Genomic DNA, 16713 nt, shown 5'->3' with positions numbered 1-16713 from the left:
CTAGTACCACACATCCTAAATATACTGGATGTGAAGTATAAAATGTACTTCTTATATAATGTTTTACTTGCTGATATCTTAAATGATATTTGTCATTGTTTATGACTGCTTTGTGTGACTGCTTTGTCTGGTTGTGATGTTGTATATATGAATAAATAAATAAGTAAAGGCCATAGTAAACATTATAAACATTATTCTGTTTGAGTCTTTACTCCCAGGTTTTGTAAATCTATATTTATTTCATACAGGCTCTTTACAACAAGTGCAACAATTACAGTGGGACATGTTTACTGTACTTGGGTGCAGTTTTAATACAGGACACAGCTTTCACTTGGAACACCATGTTCCCCTCACCATCCTAAAAATATTTACAGTGCAGGATGAGCCGTGGACATATAGCTGGTACTGCAGCATGCCAAAGTGTGATTGATAGGGGAGCTCTCCGTCTCATGCTGCAGGACAGAACAGGGAAAGTGATAGGCCTACATGGCTCTTGACACATATAGGACATGTGTGCTTTTTCATGCATGTGATGAACTGTACTTGTGACCCATGGGGCCAGTCGAAATGTACATATTGTACCTTTGTGATTAAAGGCTAGACAGTATGTGATTGAACAACCACAAGAAATAAAATAATCACTATACCCACACTGACCTTATCCTTAATGATCCACTATAAAAAAAAAAAGCTCAACAAGTAAAGTTATAGGTGCATCAAAGTTTTCATCATCTATGAATTTCAAAATCAAAACATGATCATTCAGATAAATCAGAACATTCATAAATGCTTACACACTACATGTTATCACGTCCCAAGTAGCTACCACTCTACTTATAACAGCCATTCAACAGTTTACATTAGCTGAAGACACAGTTTTAAGATCATGTAGAAGGTACTTATACTTCACTTGAGTATTTCTATTCAACCCAGTCGCCAGAAAAAAATGTTGGCATTGTACGTTTCTGCAAACTACGGGATACGTTACGTCTATGTTTCTGAACCAAAAATACTTTTCATAAATACGTTTCATATCAGCCTCGTAACACGCTTGCAGAAACACACAATGCCATGCGGTTAACATTGTTAAACGATTAGTTAGGTTTAGACAACGGAACTACTTGGTTACGGTTAGAAAAAACATCATGGTTTGTGTTAAAATAATAACGTAGCAACGTAATGTAACAACCATGACAACGCCCTTAGCGGACTTTCTAGCGTAAAGTCAGCATTTACTTTTGGACATGAACGGCGGTCTCCAAGTCCTGTGTTTGTTTTACCTGTCCACCACCCCTCCCAGCTGCCCGTAGTGTACTTTCTCGCTTGTTATACTCGTTATTATTCCACGTAACTTTCAATAACGGTCGCTTGATATACTACGTCATTTGCCCTGACCGAATGCAAAAACGCTGACATTCAGTGTATCCGTGGTTTGCAGAAACGTACAATGCCAACCTTTTTTCCTTGCGACTGAGCTGTTCTATTATGCTACAAATACTTAAGGATAGTGCTGTTTGTTTTACTCCCCTGCATTTATTTGACATTAGTACTGTAGTCACAGTTTTATATACAAAACCTCTGATCAGCCTATAAAATATGACAACATGATGCACATTCCTGTCGCTATTTTCTGGCTATTCAACAGTAAGTGGTAATAAGATGCAGAGAAGAGTAGAGAAGTACCAGCAAGGCAGTAATGAAGATAACTGCTAGCATTTAAACAATGAAAGATTGAAAATATTCATAAAATATTAGACCTCCAGGGAACACACAATGCATTTTGGTGAGACACACTGAATGATAACAAAAGTTTTGTTTACAAGAAAACTCCACAGGATGCCTTTAATCTACCTAAAAGTATATAAAGTAGGTAAAATTAGCTCCCCCTCACCCAACAGGAAAATTATGCTTACACATTAATGCATCAGGGGCCATTCTGCTATCTAATGAATACCATTACCTTTAAGTAGGCTATTTTATGCTGATGATACTGTCATATTTCTACTTAAGTAAAGTATAAATAGGATTTTTACTAGTAGAGTATTTTTGTATTGCTTCTTTAACTGAAACAGAAAATCTTAATACCTCTTTCGACCACTGGTTTCCTTTCTTATAGTGTCTTTCTGGCTGTCCAAACCTTGGAGGAACTGGAAACTTTCTTAAGCAAAGATCCAACGCAGAGAAACTTGTTCAGCTCAGTGCTTCAGTTGCTCCACATAACAAACTGCGATTCCATTTGTCAATTCAGCCTTTACTCCAGTGTCCTAAAACAAGAGGAATAATTGTGAGTGCAGTGTTTTTGACTTTGCTGTAAGAAGTGAATACAAAGCCGTTTAATAGTTATTAGTTATGGATTCAAGCTAATTCAATTCGTTGCCATTGTTGTACTCACTTGCATTCAGCGCAGTTTCTTTAATACAAACATCCCAACAATCCCGATAATGAAAAGAGACAGCAGCGTGAAGAATGCTGCACCGAGCACTGCCCCCCTTTTCACCTGAGCTGGGAGACCAAAACTGTCATTAGTGATATCAACACTCAATATTCTGCCGATTAGAATGTTTTCAGGCTATTAAATAGGCGTTATCAGTCGCTATAAGCCCCATAGATGTGGGTCATTAGGGGCCTACCACACCTACTAGTAGGTTTTATCATCTATTCACATGGTAGATCACAGAAAGAAGATATAAAAGAAGATGACAGCAACCTCCAGCAACTGTAGTAATTATGACAGGAGCTGAAGCGGAAGTCAGGCGCTGTAGTATAGACAGTTTGAAACTCCATATGGGGTGGAGATTGGGAACGATGGACAGAACACAAAACACAGGGATTTCACCCAGGAGACCTGAGTTTGCATCCCGTGTGAAACCAACAACGTGTAGTAGAAGTAAACTTAACTAAGTGCTTTTTGTTGCCTAAACCTAAAAAAGTTGTATTTTTGTTGCCAAATCTGAAGAAGTTGTAGTTTTGTTGCCTTAACCTAAAGAAGTTGTAGTTTTGTTGCCTTAAACTGTTTTTTTAGCCTAAACCTAAAGAAGTTGTAGTTTTATTACCTAAACCTAAAGAAGTTGTAGTTTGATTGCCTAATCCTAAAGAAGATGTAGTTTTGTTGCCTAAACCTGAAGAAGTTGTAGTTTTATTATCTAAACCTAGAGAAGTTGTAGTTTTATTATCTAAACCTAAAGAAGTTGTAGTGTTGTTGCCTAATCCTAAAGAAGCCTTTTTGTTTGTGTTCAAAACGTGATGTTTCATTCAGTTTTACATGTTAGAACGTGTTGCTTTCAGTTTCACTTTCACTTTTCACAACATAGTAGACATAGTAGGCCCCTAATGACCCATATCTATGGTGCTTATAGCGACTGATAACACCCATTTAATGGCCTGATAACAGTCAAATCGGGTGTGATATTAAACTTTTCTCACCGTGAGCAGAAATGTCCATGTGCTCACAACACTGGTTGTGCCCCAGGGGATTAGTTGAGGCTTTTCACACGTATTTATTTTTTATTTCACTGTAATTGTTAATAATTACATCCTGGAATTTTTTAACAAAACCACACGTTCACATCATCGTTTTGCAAATAGCTCAGTGCTGGATTCTTACCTACAGGTTTATCTTCTATCAATATAGCAGCAGCTTTCAAATCTCCACTGCGTGTCTTCATGCTGGTGCCATGAGGAGCAGGAACGATTCGTGCTTCAGGGACAGCTGGGGCAGGATGTTCAGCTGGGGCTTCAATTAAGATCTCTGTTGCAGCAACTGGGACTTCCTGACCTGGATCCTGTGCTCCCTCTATGGTGTCATTCTCAGATGGGGTCTCACTGACGGATGTGACAAGTATCTCTGCATCGCTGTCACCTACTGTGTCCTCTTCCAGTGCTGTTTCCTTTGGGAGAGGATCTGATTGAACTTCTTCTTCTTGAGCACCCTCTTCTAGATCTTCCAGGGGGATGATGAGGATTGGGTCTTCTGGAGCTGGTTCCTCACAAGTGGGTTCCACAAGAACAATGACAGCAGGTGTTTCCAGGGTTTCCCCTGCAGCCTGTTCCACTTGACCTTCCTCTTCTGTGTCAAGGACAACTGATTCTTGATCTTCTGGTGCACCAGGAAGAGGCTCTTCATTTGTAACAGGGTCCTCTTCTGCATTTTCTTCTGGGACTATTAGGACGGGCACCCCAACAGCTTCCTCTGGAGCTTCTTCTTCTTCTGGTGCTTCTGGGGAAACTATTGGGATTGATTCTTCTATAACTTGTTCTTCCTTTTCAGCATGATCCAAAGGAACAATGACAGCAGGATCGTCTGGGGCTGACTCTTGTGGTGCCGTTTGTTCTGCAGCTGGTTCCACTTGACCTTCCTCTTCGTTCTCAAGCTCTACAGGAAAGACGGCAACAGATTCTTCTTCTTCCACTTCAGCATTTTCTTCCAGGACTACCGGGGCAACTTCTTCCTCTCTTGCATCTTCCTCTGGAGCTTCCTCTTTTGTTTCTGCAAAAATGATAGAGATTGTTTCCTCTTGTTCCTCTTGATCCGACTCCGGTTCAGCAGGTTCTACAGGAACAATAACAGCAGATTCCCCTTGAACTGCCTCCTCCGTCTCAAGTTCTGCAGGGACGACTACAACAAATTTCTCTTCTTCTGGTGTCAGAGGAGGAGCAGCAAGTCCTACCTTAGTACTGCCACCAGGGATTTTACAAGTACATGTAAGTAAAAGTTCTTTTGGAGCAGCTTGTTCTGCTGCATTTCCCTTTGAAGCTTCATTTTCTGAAGCCCCGACAGGAATAATGGGGATTGATGCAGCTGGGACTGGATCTTCCAGATCCTGCTGTTCTGGTGATGTGTTTTCTACATCGCTCTCAGCAACAGCAGTTTCTTCTTCTGCATTTTCCTCTGGAGCTTCATCCTCTGAAACATCTAAAGCAATGACCAGGATCGGGTCATGCTGTTCACTCTCTACAGCAACAGCAGTTTCTTCTTCTGCATTTTCCTCTGGAGCTTCATCCTCTGAAGCATCTAAAGGAATGACCAGGATTGAGTCAGGCAGTTCACTCTCTACAGCAACAACAGTTTCTTCTTCTGCATTTGCCTCTGGAGCTTCATCCTCTGAAGCATCTAAAGGAATGACCAGGATCGGGTCATGCTGTTCACTCTCTACAGCAACAACAGTTTCTTCTTCTGCATTTGCCTCTGGAGCTTCATCCTCTGAAGCATCTAAAGGAATGACCAGGATCGGGTCATGCTGTTCACTCTCTACAGCAACAACAGTTTCTTCTTCTGCATTTTCCTCTGGAGCTTCATCCTCTGAAGCATCTAAAGGAATGACCAGGATCGGGTCATGCTGTTCACTCTCTACAGCAACAACAGTTTCTTCTTCTGCATTTTCCTCTGGAGCTTCATCCTCTGAAGCATCTAAAGGAATGACCAGGATCGAGTCATGCTGTTCACTCTCTACAGCAACAACAGTTTCTTCTTCTGCATTTTCCTCTGGAGCTTCATCCTCTGAAGCATCTAAAGGAATGACCAGGATCGAGTCAGGCAGTTCACTCTCTACAGCAACAACAGTTTCTTCTTCTGCATTTGCCTCTGGAGCTTCATCCTCTGAAGCATCTAAAGGAATGACCAGGTCCGAGTCATGCTGTTCACTGTCTATAGCAACAGCTGGGGCAGCTTCTTCAGTGGTTTCATCTGGAGATGCCTCTGCAAAGGCAACTTCCTCAGGGACAGGTTCCTCCTCTGTAGATTCTTGTGGAGCTGCAGCCAAAGGCTCCTGAGGGGCTGGATCCTGTGCTTCATCAGCTCCATCATGGACCTGATCTTCGAGGAAACTTGGTTCTGGTTCTTTTGCAATAACTGGAATGTCTTCTTCAGCAGGTGATTCCTTCGGAGATGGAGCTGCTTCATCTGCAACAACTGGAATGAGTTTCTCCTGAACTGGTTCTTTTTCCTCTATGTGGTCTTCAGTCACTGGCGCAAGTTCCTCTGGTCCTGGTCCAGAACACTGAACACCTTTGGCAGCTGCAAAAGAAATTAGAGACTCAGCAACAACTTGAGTTGGTATTGTCAACAGTATTGTCATTTGGTATGTTCTCTTATGCCTAGTTCACACTACATGACTTTAGACCTGATTTTCAGCTCCCCGACAAAAGCCCCAGATCAGAAGCAAATCGGCATTGGCTCGCCGCTCGCAGATCGGCGCTCCAGCGTCATGAGTGAACTGTTCAAAGACGAGAGCCAAGAGGCTCGCCGAATGCCTCACAGACACATTCCAGATATCTAGCATGCTAAATATCTGGCCTGTTGGGGACTCCGGCCACGAGCTACAGCCAATGAGAGCTCAAGACACGGGTTGAGGGGAAACCTGTGTGTGTTGCATGTGTCAACACAGAGCAAAGTTGTTGTTGCACCTTGAGGAATACATAGTGAAAAAAGAGTGTGGGAACCTGTGAAAACAGGATAATTTGTGAACACGTGCCGCCAACAACAACATCAGCATGTGTCTCGCGTATGGTATCACATCATTTACCGTGTATTTCTTGCATGTTTTTGTGACAAAACGTAGTTTGGAGACCTCATCGGAGATTCCTCCTGGTGAGAGATGTTGTAGTGTGTGACCTCCTGTCTCCGGTCAGTCATGTAGTGTGAAAACCACAACCACTTAAAGTCTTATGATTACAAGATAGCAAGTTGTGAAGTGTGAACAGTACTGAGATCTGACAACTTTGAGAGTCGTGTAGTGTGAACTTGACTTAAGATGGACAACAAAGGAACCCTCATTTATATAAAATATGTTTTAATAAATATCAGAACAATAAAATGGGAATTTTACGTAATGTAGTTTAGTTTATAGGGTTAATTTATAGATATTTTTATACTTAGCTTTTTATATTATTTTATCATTCCTAAAATCTTTCAGTAATATGAAATAAAGTTACTCATTAAAGCTTTTTTTTTTGCTAAAAAGGCCCAAACATGACAATCCACTGAGCTCAGTTTAATACCATGCAGTAGTAGTTTGGATTTAAAAAGTAATTGTGATCTGAAAGGGTCTGAGGTTAAGCCTAAGTGTAGCTGTAAGTGAACCCTATAGTTCACTATAGCTCTGAACGACGGCTCATTATGTAGCAGTTCAGAAGATCTGACCTGATACAAACGTCGAGGGTGTGATCCAAGTTTAGGTCAAATGTCTCACAGGGTAGCAGGTGTGTCATTGAACAGGCAACGAAAGTATTTTGAGTTTGCAGCCAGGCACGGGTGTTTTATTCTTGATTTATGGGGTCACTGGGGTCATTTTCCAGAATGAATATTTTTTTTATTACTCATAGCTAGAAAATACCTAAAGCAACATTTGCCTTTCTCTGATTTTGTTGACTCATAGTCTACCTATTATATAACACCAAACACAGGTTTACCTCATTAACCAACATATATACGTACTTCTGTAACATATTTCTGAATCAAGTTTGTACATTCACTGTATTCTGACATTCATGTAATATATGAATCAACACATATTCATGAAATGTAACTCAAGCAATCTGTTCAATTAGTTGTAATAGTTACAACTAAGAAAATATATGAATTCAATTGATAAGTTGGATTTACTCAGACTGCAATAATATGTAACGTTGAGATATCATTTCACAGTATTTTGCATTTCTAAAGCCTGATATCACATCATTTTAAGAACACAATATATAAAAATCTCTATATTTTAAATATATGGTGTTAAAATGTAGACAAATTATATGTTTTTTAGCCCAGAACAAGGTGTCCCAACTGTCCCGGGGGAGGCAGAATTTAGGAAAATGCACTCTTTGTACATTTAACAAAATTGTGCCTTTCACATTTGGGTTTGGCTCCAATAAACACTTGAGGTTTTCTATCATGTCAAAAGAGTTTAGAGGAAATGCATGGCTTACGTATCGGTGGTGCTGAGCATAGCTGGACATTTAGCAGCAGGGTCAGCAGTAGCAGAAAGGAAGCTTTGAGCATGATGTCCGTCTTGTCAGAGTCCTTTCATTCGAGTCAGTAACTCCAACACAGCCGTCAGACCGTCGCCCCCACTGTGAAGGAATATCCTACGGGGGCGAAGCACACGTGTAAAATGTCACAGCGTGGACACACGTTGTGAAGTGACACACCATATGGACGTATTGGGAGGGTGCATTGAGGGCTGGTGGGTAGAAAGAGAAACCCACTGTGAGATATGATCACATGGACTTATTCTACCAGACTGCACCAGCTGTTCCCGATCCTCCTCGATCAAAGCTCCAACTGTTTGAATAAATCACCTAAAATAGTTGCTTATAAAAACACATATATGAAGTTACACACTGTATACTGACTGTTTCTAAACATTACATAAGGATGCATATTGCTTAAAGAAGTATTACCACTGTCTGATTTAAAAATAGCTTTGATTTATAATGTTCATTTTTGTTTCTCTGTTTACAATTAAGGTCTTTACTATTTAGTATTTTTAAGTATTTACCCAATCTCAAACAAATAAAATATTTATAAATTGTACAGTTTACATTTGGTACAGTTTAAAGAAAGGGTATACTATCTTTTACAACTCATATTAACTGGAATAAACCTTGAAATAATATTAAACTTTACTCCAGAAATGAAGTTGTTGGCATCTCCAACAACTTCAATGTTGGGAGGTTAATAACATCTGTTTTGGGGATGTTAAGATTTTTCTATGTTTTTGAAAGTGGTAGCCATGGTTACATCTAATATTACAGATAATAATATTAGCTGCTTACCAACTGTTCTACCTCTAAATGATGACTATCATTGTTACTATGAAGACTGTATCTTACATGTCTGAAAACAATAACAACAAAAGCTGCTTTCTGTTTGCTAGAAAAGCTCTCATACTTTATCTCCAAAACTGATTACTTTCATGGTTGGATATTGTTTTATCAGAAGAAAAAGGAGCCAGACAATTTGGGGGTTTTACTTACTTAAGAAATGCCTGAATATGTATTTATTTATGTACATATTTATAAGTTTGTGTATGTTTGTAAAGCTGTATAAGCATATATGTTGAGCAGTGTACTAAAGCCCTTATTAACCTGGGGAGTGATCTTTTATCCACCTTAATGAGGGTTACTGTTTGAGGTTTTCTTGTTTGTTTTTAAAAGATAATATTCAGACAATATTCAGAAAATGAAGTGAAATGAAAGATAAGCCACCTGCATGTTCTGGTTTTGGCAAACCGCCGCATCTGCTGATGTTGTGAGACTGAAACGTCATCCTTCTGACGTAACATTGCCGTGAAATCTTCAGGAACAAAGCTCAAACAGCACATTATTCCACAGTGAAGTTACCATATTTTATTTCTTTAAGTGCCATTCATGCATATTGGGGGAAGGGGGCGGGGTGGGCGGTGGTATCGACAATTCTAATAACACTTGAGTTATTTTACAGCACTAAACGAATACAAAGAGTAGCTGTGTCACCTCATTGGACAACAAAAGTAATAAACCGTGCAATAAACAAAAAAAGGACAAATAGGAGAAAAAAAAAAAAATACAAGAAATGACAAAGACGAAATCAAAACAAAACAGAAAAATAAAACACAAACCAAATATATATTATCAACACTGAAACACTGAATGTAGAACCATAGTACAGGTAAAAGGTAGTGTCACACAAAAAGCCAACGCATTTTCATCACATATATACAATATAGATATATACATACTGTCACCCTCTGATTGGACAATAACAAAATACTCTATTCTTTCCGCTCCTGTCTTTCGTGAATAAGACCCACCCCCGGCCTTGATACCCCACCCCCGAGAGGAAAAAAGGGATGATTGAAAAGACATATATGTACAAGCACAACAACACACCAGCACTGAATAAAATAGGCCCCAATCAGCAGTACTTGTTGGCAGTTCTCTCCCATATCGTAACAAGGCTTTTTTTTTTTTTTTTTATCTTTTCATTCTTTTTTCCCCCAATAATAGTAATCTCTCTGGCAGGTACATGTCCAGCGGTATTTTAAAAACTTAACTCGTCTTTTGAAAAAACTCACACAAGCAAACACACAAATACACACACACACACGCACACACACGCATACAGACGTAATGTAAAATTGTGATTGTGATCCAGTCATTGTCTTCACCTTTTTTTTTCCCTTTTAGCCACATCCGTTTGCTCAAATCTTTTAGTGGGCTGCTGCTGTGCTCAAATAGTAACGTGCGAGTTCAACATCTTCACCTGGAAGAAGTGAAACACACTTAACCTTCACACAGACCGAGGACTCACAGGGACGCTCTCTATCGAAGGTCCATTAGAGTCCTAATGGAACACACATCGGTGCTCTTTTTTCACTGCTGTCTTCAGTTGCAGTCCTTTGGCCCACACTCACCTAAAAAGAGTCATGATTTTGGGTCACTTAACTATTCGGTTCTGAGCACTAATTAAGAAATTCTGGCAGTTGAACAAAACTTTAAAAACTCATAATTGAGATCCACAGGTGAGGAAATCCTCCACATACAAGCGGACGTTTGATATACAAAGACAGACAAAGACAGAGCAGAAAGAAAAGCAGGAGTGGACAGGTATGATTGGCAGGAAAATATAAAAATGAATGGCAGTATCAGACTTCATCTGCACAGTGCAGCTGTGGACAGTTTAACAGTATAAAACTGGGCTGCTTCTAGTTTCAAACAACCTTCTATGTACTCGAACATCTGGTTCTATAGTCTCCAATAAAACAACCATGTGAGACTTGCACGTGCCGTTTCTCACAATAACAAAGACTTTATGTAATATCATTAAAAAAAAAAAAAGAATCCATGATTGTCGTACAAATATGAAATAAAAACTACGGTGACCACTGGAGCCCATAGTTGCCAAATTATCTGAAAGGAATAGTTTGACTTTCTGGGTAATACACTTATTCACTCTCTTACAGGGAGTCAGATATGACGATTGATATGTCGGTACAATAAACATGAAGCTGCAGCCAGTAGACAGTTAGCTTAGCTTAGCATAAAGACTGGAAACAGGACTCTGTCCGACTAGCACCTATAAAGCTCTCAGTAATTAACTTGTTATACCTCAAGGAAGTGACTCCACCCGGCCAACAAACAGTTCTTGTTGTAGCCTTATATTTATCATACAGATGTGAGCGGTAGCTGCAACGATTAATCGATTAGTTTAATAGTTGACAACTATTTTGATAATCGATTTGAGTAATTATTTAAGAAAACAATATGAATATTTTCTGGTTTCTTTACTCCTATGACAGTAAACTGAATAGCTTTGAGTTGTGGACAAAACAAGACATTTGAGGACATCATCTCGGGCTTTGGGAAACACTGATTGACATTTTTTTTTTACCATTTTCTGTCATTTTATAGACCAAACAACTAACCGAGAAAATAATCGACAGACTAATCAATAATGAAAATAATCATTAGTTGCAGCCTTAAGCTGCAGCCAGTAGATGTTTAGGTCAGCTTAGAACAAAGACTGGAAACGGGGGGGAAACGGCTAGCTTGGTTCTGTCCAACGGTAACAAAATCCACCTCCAAGCACCTACAGTATATGTAAGAGATAATGTACAGCGAGCAGGTCATTGTTGTGAAATAAACCCCGACAGTGCGATTCAGGCCATAGCAACAGTCTGTTATACATAGCAACGGTCTGCTATGCATAGCAACGGTCTGCTATAAAGAAATAACACAGTAGAACGCCGTGATTGACCAATCAGAATTGAGTATTTAACAAAGCCGTGTAATAAAGCTCAGTGATTAACACGTTATAACTCCAGGAAGTGACTCCATCAAGGCAAAGAAAGAGTCAGACACATTACCCTGACACAAAGGTTTTTGTACGGATAAACAAATAAGATCCAGCGTGTTGATTAGAGGCTTGTAGGAAGATTTTGTCGCCTTTTGTTAGAGCCATGCCAGCTGTTTTCCACATTTCCAGTCTATATGCTAACTCTCTCCCGGCTGTAGCTTCATATTTACCGTACAGACATGCGTGGTATCAATCTTCTCATCCAACTCTTGGCAAGAAAGCAAATAAGGGCATTTCCCAAAAATGTCGAACTGTTCCTTTAAACAAGGACACAGTGATTTAGATGCAAAGCACCACACACAGTTTGGCAGTATTGAAGAGAGGAAGAAATTCATTGTCAACTGTGGACAACGTCTCGTAACTGCCTCTAGGGGTCAGATAGTTTGACTGTGACTGATGAATAAATAAATGAAAGAATGAGCATGTGAGCGACTAGCTTCTTAAAAACGGTTAAGATCAACACGAGTGTGCAAAGGGCTTTTTTTTTCTTTTCTCAACATAGTGTCTCTAAAGTTCAGCACCAGTCTGATTGAGGAGCCACTTGTTTCAGGTTTCCAGAACCGCTCGTCTCCCTGTTCTGTGCTTCGGAAACCCTTCACCACAAAACAAAAATAAAAAGCATGTCTCAAATCTAGTCTTTAATCACTGTGTGCATCTGCTTTTGTGCTCATATATATCATAGAGATGATTGCAGCAATCAATCATAGCCCTAAAATTACAGTAAAACCAAAACACACTCACTCACACACACACACACACACACACACACACACACACACACACACACACACACACACACACACACACACACACACACACACACACACCATATGTTCAACCAACACACACACACATTGTACGAGTCACATTTCTCATTCTGTTATGATTGTATAATAGCAAAATCTGACGCTATCCGACTATCACAACAAAACATTGGGCAGTTAAGATATCATATCTCCCTAATTGAAACGTCAATAAACACTGAGTGTAGCATCCAAAACTCACTTTAGGATGTAACTGATTTTACAAATCAAAGAAACGTACAGTTAAACTCAGCTTTTTTTTCTCTTCAAATGGAAACAACATCTGATGCATATCCTATTGATCATTAATCAAAGCTTTAGGACATTTTAACAGCCTTCTATTCGTTTTTATAGTAATACATTTTATTAGTCTACTAGCGATGTTTCAAGTCAGTGCGGCTTGAAACCATTACTCTTAAAGTTGCATACAGGTTCTCTACATTTTGCTTGTTACTGTCATTAGTTTAAATTATTATAACGTGGTTTGCATACGATTTGAAGTGAAATTGTTTAAAGGAATAGTTTGGTATGTTGGGAAATATACTTATACGCTTTGTTGCGTAGAGTTAGAAGAGAAGATCAATACCACTCTAAGAAAGACACAGAGAAACAGCTAACCTGGCTCTGTCCAACAGGAACAAAATCAGCCCAAAGGTCGTATATTGCTAAGAAGTGAAATATTGCTGATCGTTCCAACATCAGTGCCCAGCAGCAAAGCTACGCTACCGCCATTTTTGACCAAAACGGCCGTCTAAAAAGTGCCGTACAAAAGTAAAACTAAATTATTTCTATTCTATTGTCATATTCTACCAAAATGGTCCGTGTTGAAAAATAAAATATTATAAATTTAATTAGCGTTTTCAGTCCAAAATGTTCTTTTATACTCTTTGGTCAGCCTACCAGCACCTCTAAAGCTCACTGGTTAACACGTTATATCTCCAGTAACCTGTCAAGAAATAGTCCGGAATGTAACTCCCCTGTAAAAAACCACAATTTGTTGTTTTTATGCTTCTGTTTTTGTACGGATTTAAACAAATAAGATATAAGATGTTAATCAGGAGCTCGTAGGTGGATTTTGTGGCCTTTGGTCAGAGCCAGGCCAGATGTTTACAGTATAGCTTAATATTTACCATTCAATCTTTTCAACTCCCAAAATGTTGGACTACACCTTTAATAAAACCAAACCACGCTGACCTTTTCATTTAAACAAAAAACTTGCTTGCAAACTTGAAGCCCAACCGACACCGGATTGTTGAGGCAAATAACAATACCCATATCTGAAAGTTTAAAAAGATCAGATTGTGATAATATCGGCCGCCGATATGTTTTTTAACATTTAAGTTTCTCTAAAATGCCCATGATGAGTGGGACGATTAGCAGTTTGAAAATTAACTTGTCAGTGCTCTCTGACAGTTTCTGAATTATCTCAAACACATCTTTGACATTTCTGGACAGAGATTTATTGATACTTATTAACGGACAAATGCAGATATTTTGCTGATAAGCTGATAATGCTGGCCCTACCAATATATCAGACTCTATAATAGAGCTGCAACCATTAATCGATTAGTTGTCAACTATTAAATGATCTACTATTTTGATAATCGATTAATCGGTTTGAGTTAAAAGAAAAAAGGTCTAAATTCTCTGATTCCAGCTTCTTAAATGTGAATATTTTCTGGTTTCTTTACTCCTCTATGACAGTAAACTGAGTATCTTTGAGTTGTGGACAAAACAAGACATTTGAGGACGTCATCTTGGGCTTTGGGAAACACTGACCGACATTTATCACCATTTTCTGACACTTTATAGACCGAACTAATCGATTAATCGAGAACATAACCGTTAGTTGTAGCCCTAGTCTATTACAAACTCTTTCATTGTATCTGAATGACGGTGGCTTGTTTAATGATCAATAGGCTGCTCACCTAAAACTGATGCACTTTACCATTAGATGTGAATTTGTTTAGTATTCCACATTATAACAGCTTCTGATTGTAAAGCAATTATTGACCGACATGATGCACACAGAGAACCTAAAAACCTCGAGTTACTTTGGGTTGAATGAATTCAAAAAGACAAGAAATGTTTGACTGATCCCCTGCGTTCACCTTCCTCTCACACTCATCATCATATCCACTCGTTCTTGAAGTGCTTGAGACAGAGAACTAAGAAAAGAAAAAGTTGCTGTACTCCCATTACTAGCCTGTTTGCAGCGAGCCTGATCACATTGGTTGGCTATGAAAACACATCACGATACGTTCTGTGATCTCTCTCTCTCACTTTCTCTCTTGGTTTGTTTAATATCAAGCCTGCTTAAACATTTAACACCCTGTTCAAAGTTATTGTAAACCTCACTTTACCACCAATTCAGCCACAGTGGGGCCCACTTTTTTCTCCCAAAAGTGACCAACGAGCACCATCACATTACTCACAGAGACGGCCTTTTGTTTCTTAAAAACAAAAACAAAAAAAAAATAAAAAAGAGAGATAAACTCATCCAAGAGGCAGCTGAGGCCAATGTCAACACGAGAAGAATTACAAGCTGAACACGTCGCTCAAATCACATAACAGTTACGGAGCAGGGGGTTCGGGGGGGGAGGGGGGGGGGAGAGGGGTCGGGGCTTTGGAAGGCTGCTGGCTAGGGACGGGGAGAGAGAGGGCTGGCTGAGGAGCTGAGGAGCATGTGGTTTAGACGTGAATGTGTTCTACTCGTCTCTAGACAAGTACGTAAGCAATCACTTTAACATGTCCCACTAAATATGATTGTCTTCAAAGTAACATTTTCTAGTTATGTTTTGCTTTTTGTAAAAATGTCAGGACTCTGAAGTCTGTCTCTCTCCAAAGCTTTGTCAAATGTTCTTCTGCATCCCACCCACAGTGGCCTCCTCCTCCTCCTCCTCCTCCTCCTCCTCCTCCTCCTCTTGCGGCCTTTCAGCTCAGCCTGGCTTCCTCCGGCTTCCACCTCCTCTCCTCGCTCCCTTTTGTTTTGCAAAAAGGAGGTCTAGCGGCTAGACAATGGAGTCCCAATCAAAGTCATCCTGGATGTCATCAGCTGGCATGCGATGCATCTGGAAGTTTCTGGTAGGTATCATGTGCTGCTGGTTCATCTGTGCATGGTGTCCTGGAGAGAGAGAACGGGGAGAGTCAGAGCCACCCAGCGGTTACATTTTCTTTAGGCAAAAGGATGGATTTAGTGGGTTTAAATGAATACTTCATCCACAAAATTACCATTTGTATATCAATTACTCACCGCGTGTTACCTTGAATTCTTGTTTTTCTCGCATGCCCCCACGTATACGAAGAATCAAACAAGACTCGGTCAAAACGGCCGGTCAGTCTGGGAATTTGTGGCTAAATTGTTACACAAATAGCCAGTGGTCATGTCTATTATGTTAAATCCAGTAAGTCTTTCTTAATGTACTGCAGTAAACAGTGGTGTAATGGTCGTCGATAAGGTGGGTGAACTACAAGGTAGAGATGAGAAGGAAGTGGGTATACAATGGCTTTTTGGCTTATAGGTGTGTATACTGTAAACCGCCAGAAAGAGAGGTGGGTATACTGCGTATAGCCGCGCATACCCTCCACTACACCACTGGCAGTAGCATATGACGACATTGTAAAGCTACGCATTAAAAAAAAGGTCAAGAAATGTTGTAAATTAAGTTACAAGAACAGTTTTTTTCCACTTATATCTTAATGTTTGATTGAAAGACAAAAGTCTTGATGAAATTAAGTAAATTGGGGCATTAAACAACAGCAAACTATGAAAGCTCACTGAACTTTTAAATAGTAAGGTTTTAGTGAAGATGCATGTGTTTGAGAAGTAGTGAGCATACGGCTGGATAAATGAGACTTGGATTATACTGCATGAGTCGTGTGAGAGTTTGTAAACGGATGTTTTGATACAGTTTTGCTGTCGTTAAACACGGCTCTCATTTACTTCAATTCATAAAGAATTTTCCGTGTTGATGATTCTTGAAAGTTTTCTTCAAGAATTCAAGGTAACATTGGGTGAATAATTGATATATAAATAGTCATTTTGTGGGTGGGGTATTCCTTTATTAAATTAAACATTAATAT

The 16713-nt window shown here is 39.5% G+C and overlaps 2 protein-coding genes across 4 annotated transcripts in view; both read right to left on the bottom strand.

Annotated features, from left to right (window-relative positions):
* Positions 1–3545: 3545 nt before the first annotated feature.
* On the bottom strand, positions 3546–8472 carry LOC141776523 (uncharacterized). The gene is made up of 2 exons (XM_074650168.1): positions 7918–8472; positions 3546–6013 (listed from the first exon to the last, which is right to left on the bottom strand). Exons 1-2 carry the CDS (start codon positions 7988–7990, stop codon positions 3546–3548), a joined length of 2541 nt encoding a protein of 846 aa, XP_074506269.1. The 5' UTR covers positions 7991–8472.
* An 849-nt stretch (positions 8473–9321) lies between these two features.
* Positions 9322–16713, bottom strand: part of foxj3 (forkhead box J3) — a 91905-nt gene continuing 84513 nt past the window's right edge. For 2 of the 3 annotated variants that reach the window (XM_074644250.1, XM_074644240.1), the window contains one exon: positions 9322–15754. In XM_074644250.1, coding sequence (XP_074500351.1) covers positions 15642–15754 — 113 coding nt within the window. In that variant the 3' untranslated portion in view covers positions 9322–15641. The remainder of the gene's footprint in view (positions 15755–16713) is intronic. The other variant, XR_012594961.1, reaches the window with a different exon arrangement.

The sequence above is a fragment of the Sebastes fasciatus genome, chromosome 1 (genome assembly GCF_043250625.1).
Source record: "Sebastes fasciatus isolate fSebFas1 chromosome 1, fSebFas1.pri, whole genome shotgun sequence".
Classification (NCBI taxonomy): Eukaryota; Metazoa; Chordata; class Actinopteri; order Perciformes; family Sebastidae; genus Sebastes; species Sebastes fasciatus.
The sequence above is the reverse complement of the archived record's forward strand: the minus strand, read 5'-3'. Positions and strand labels throughout refer to the sequence as shown.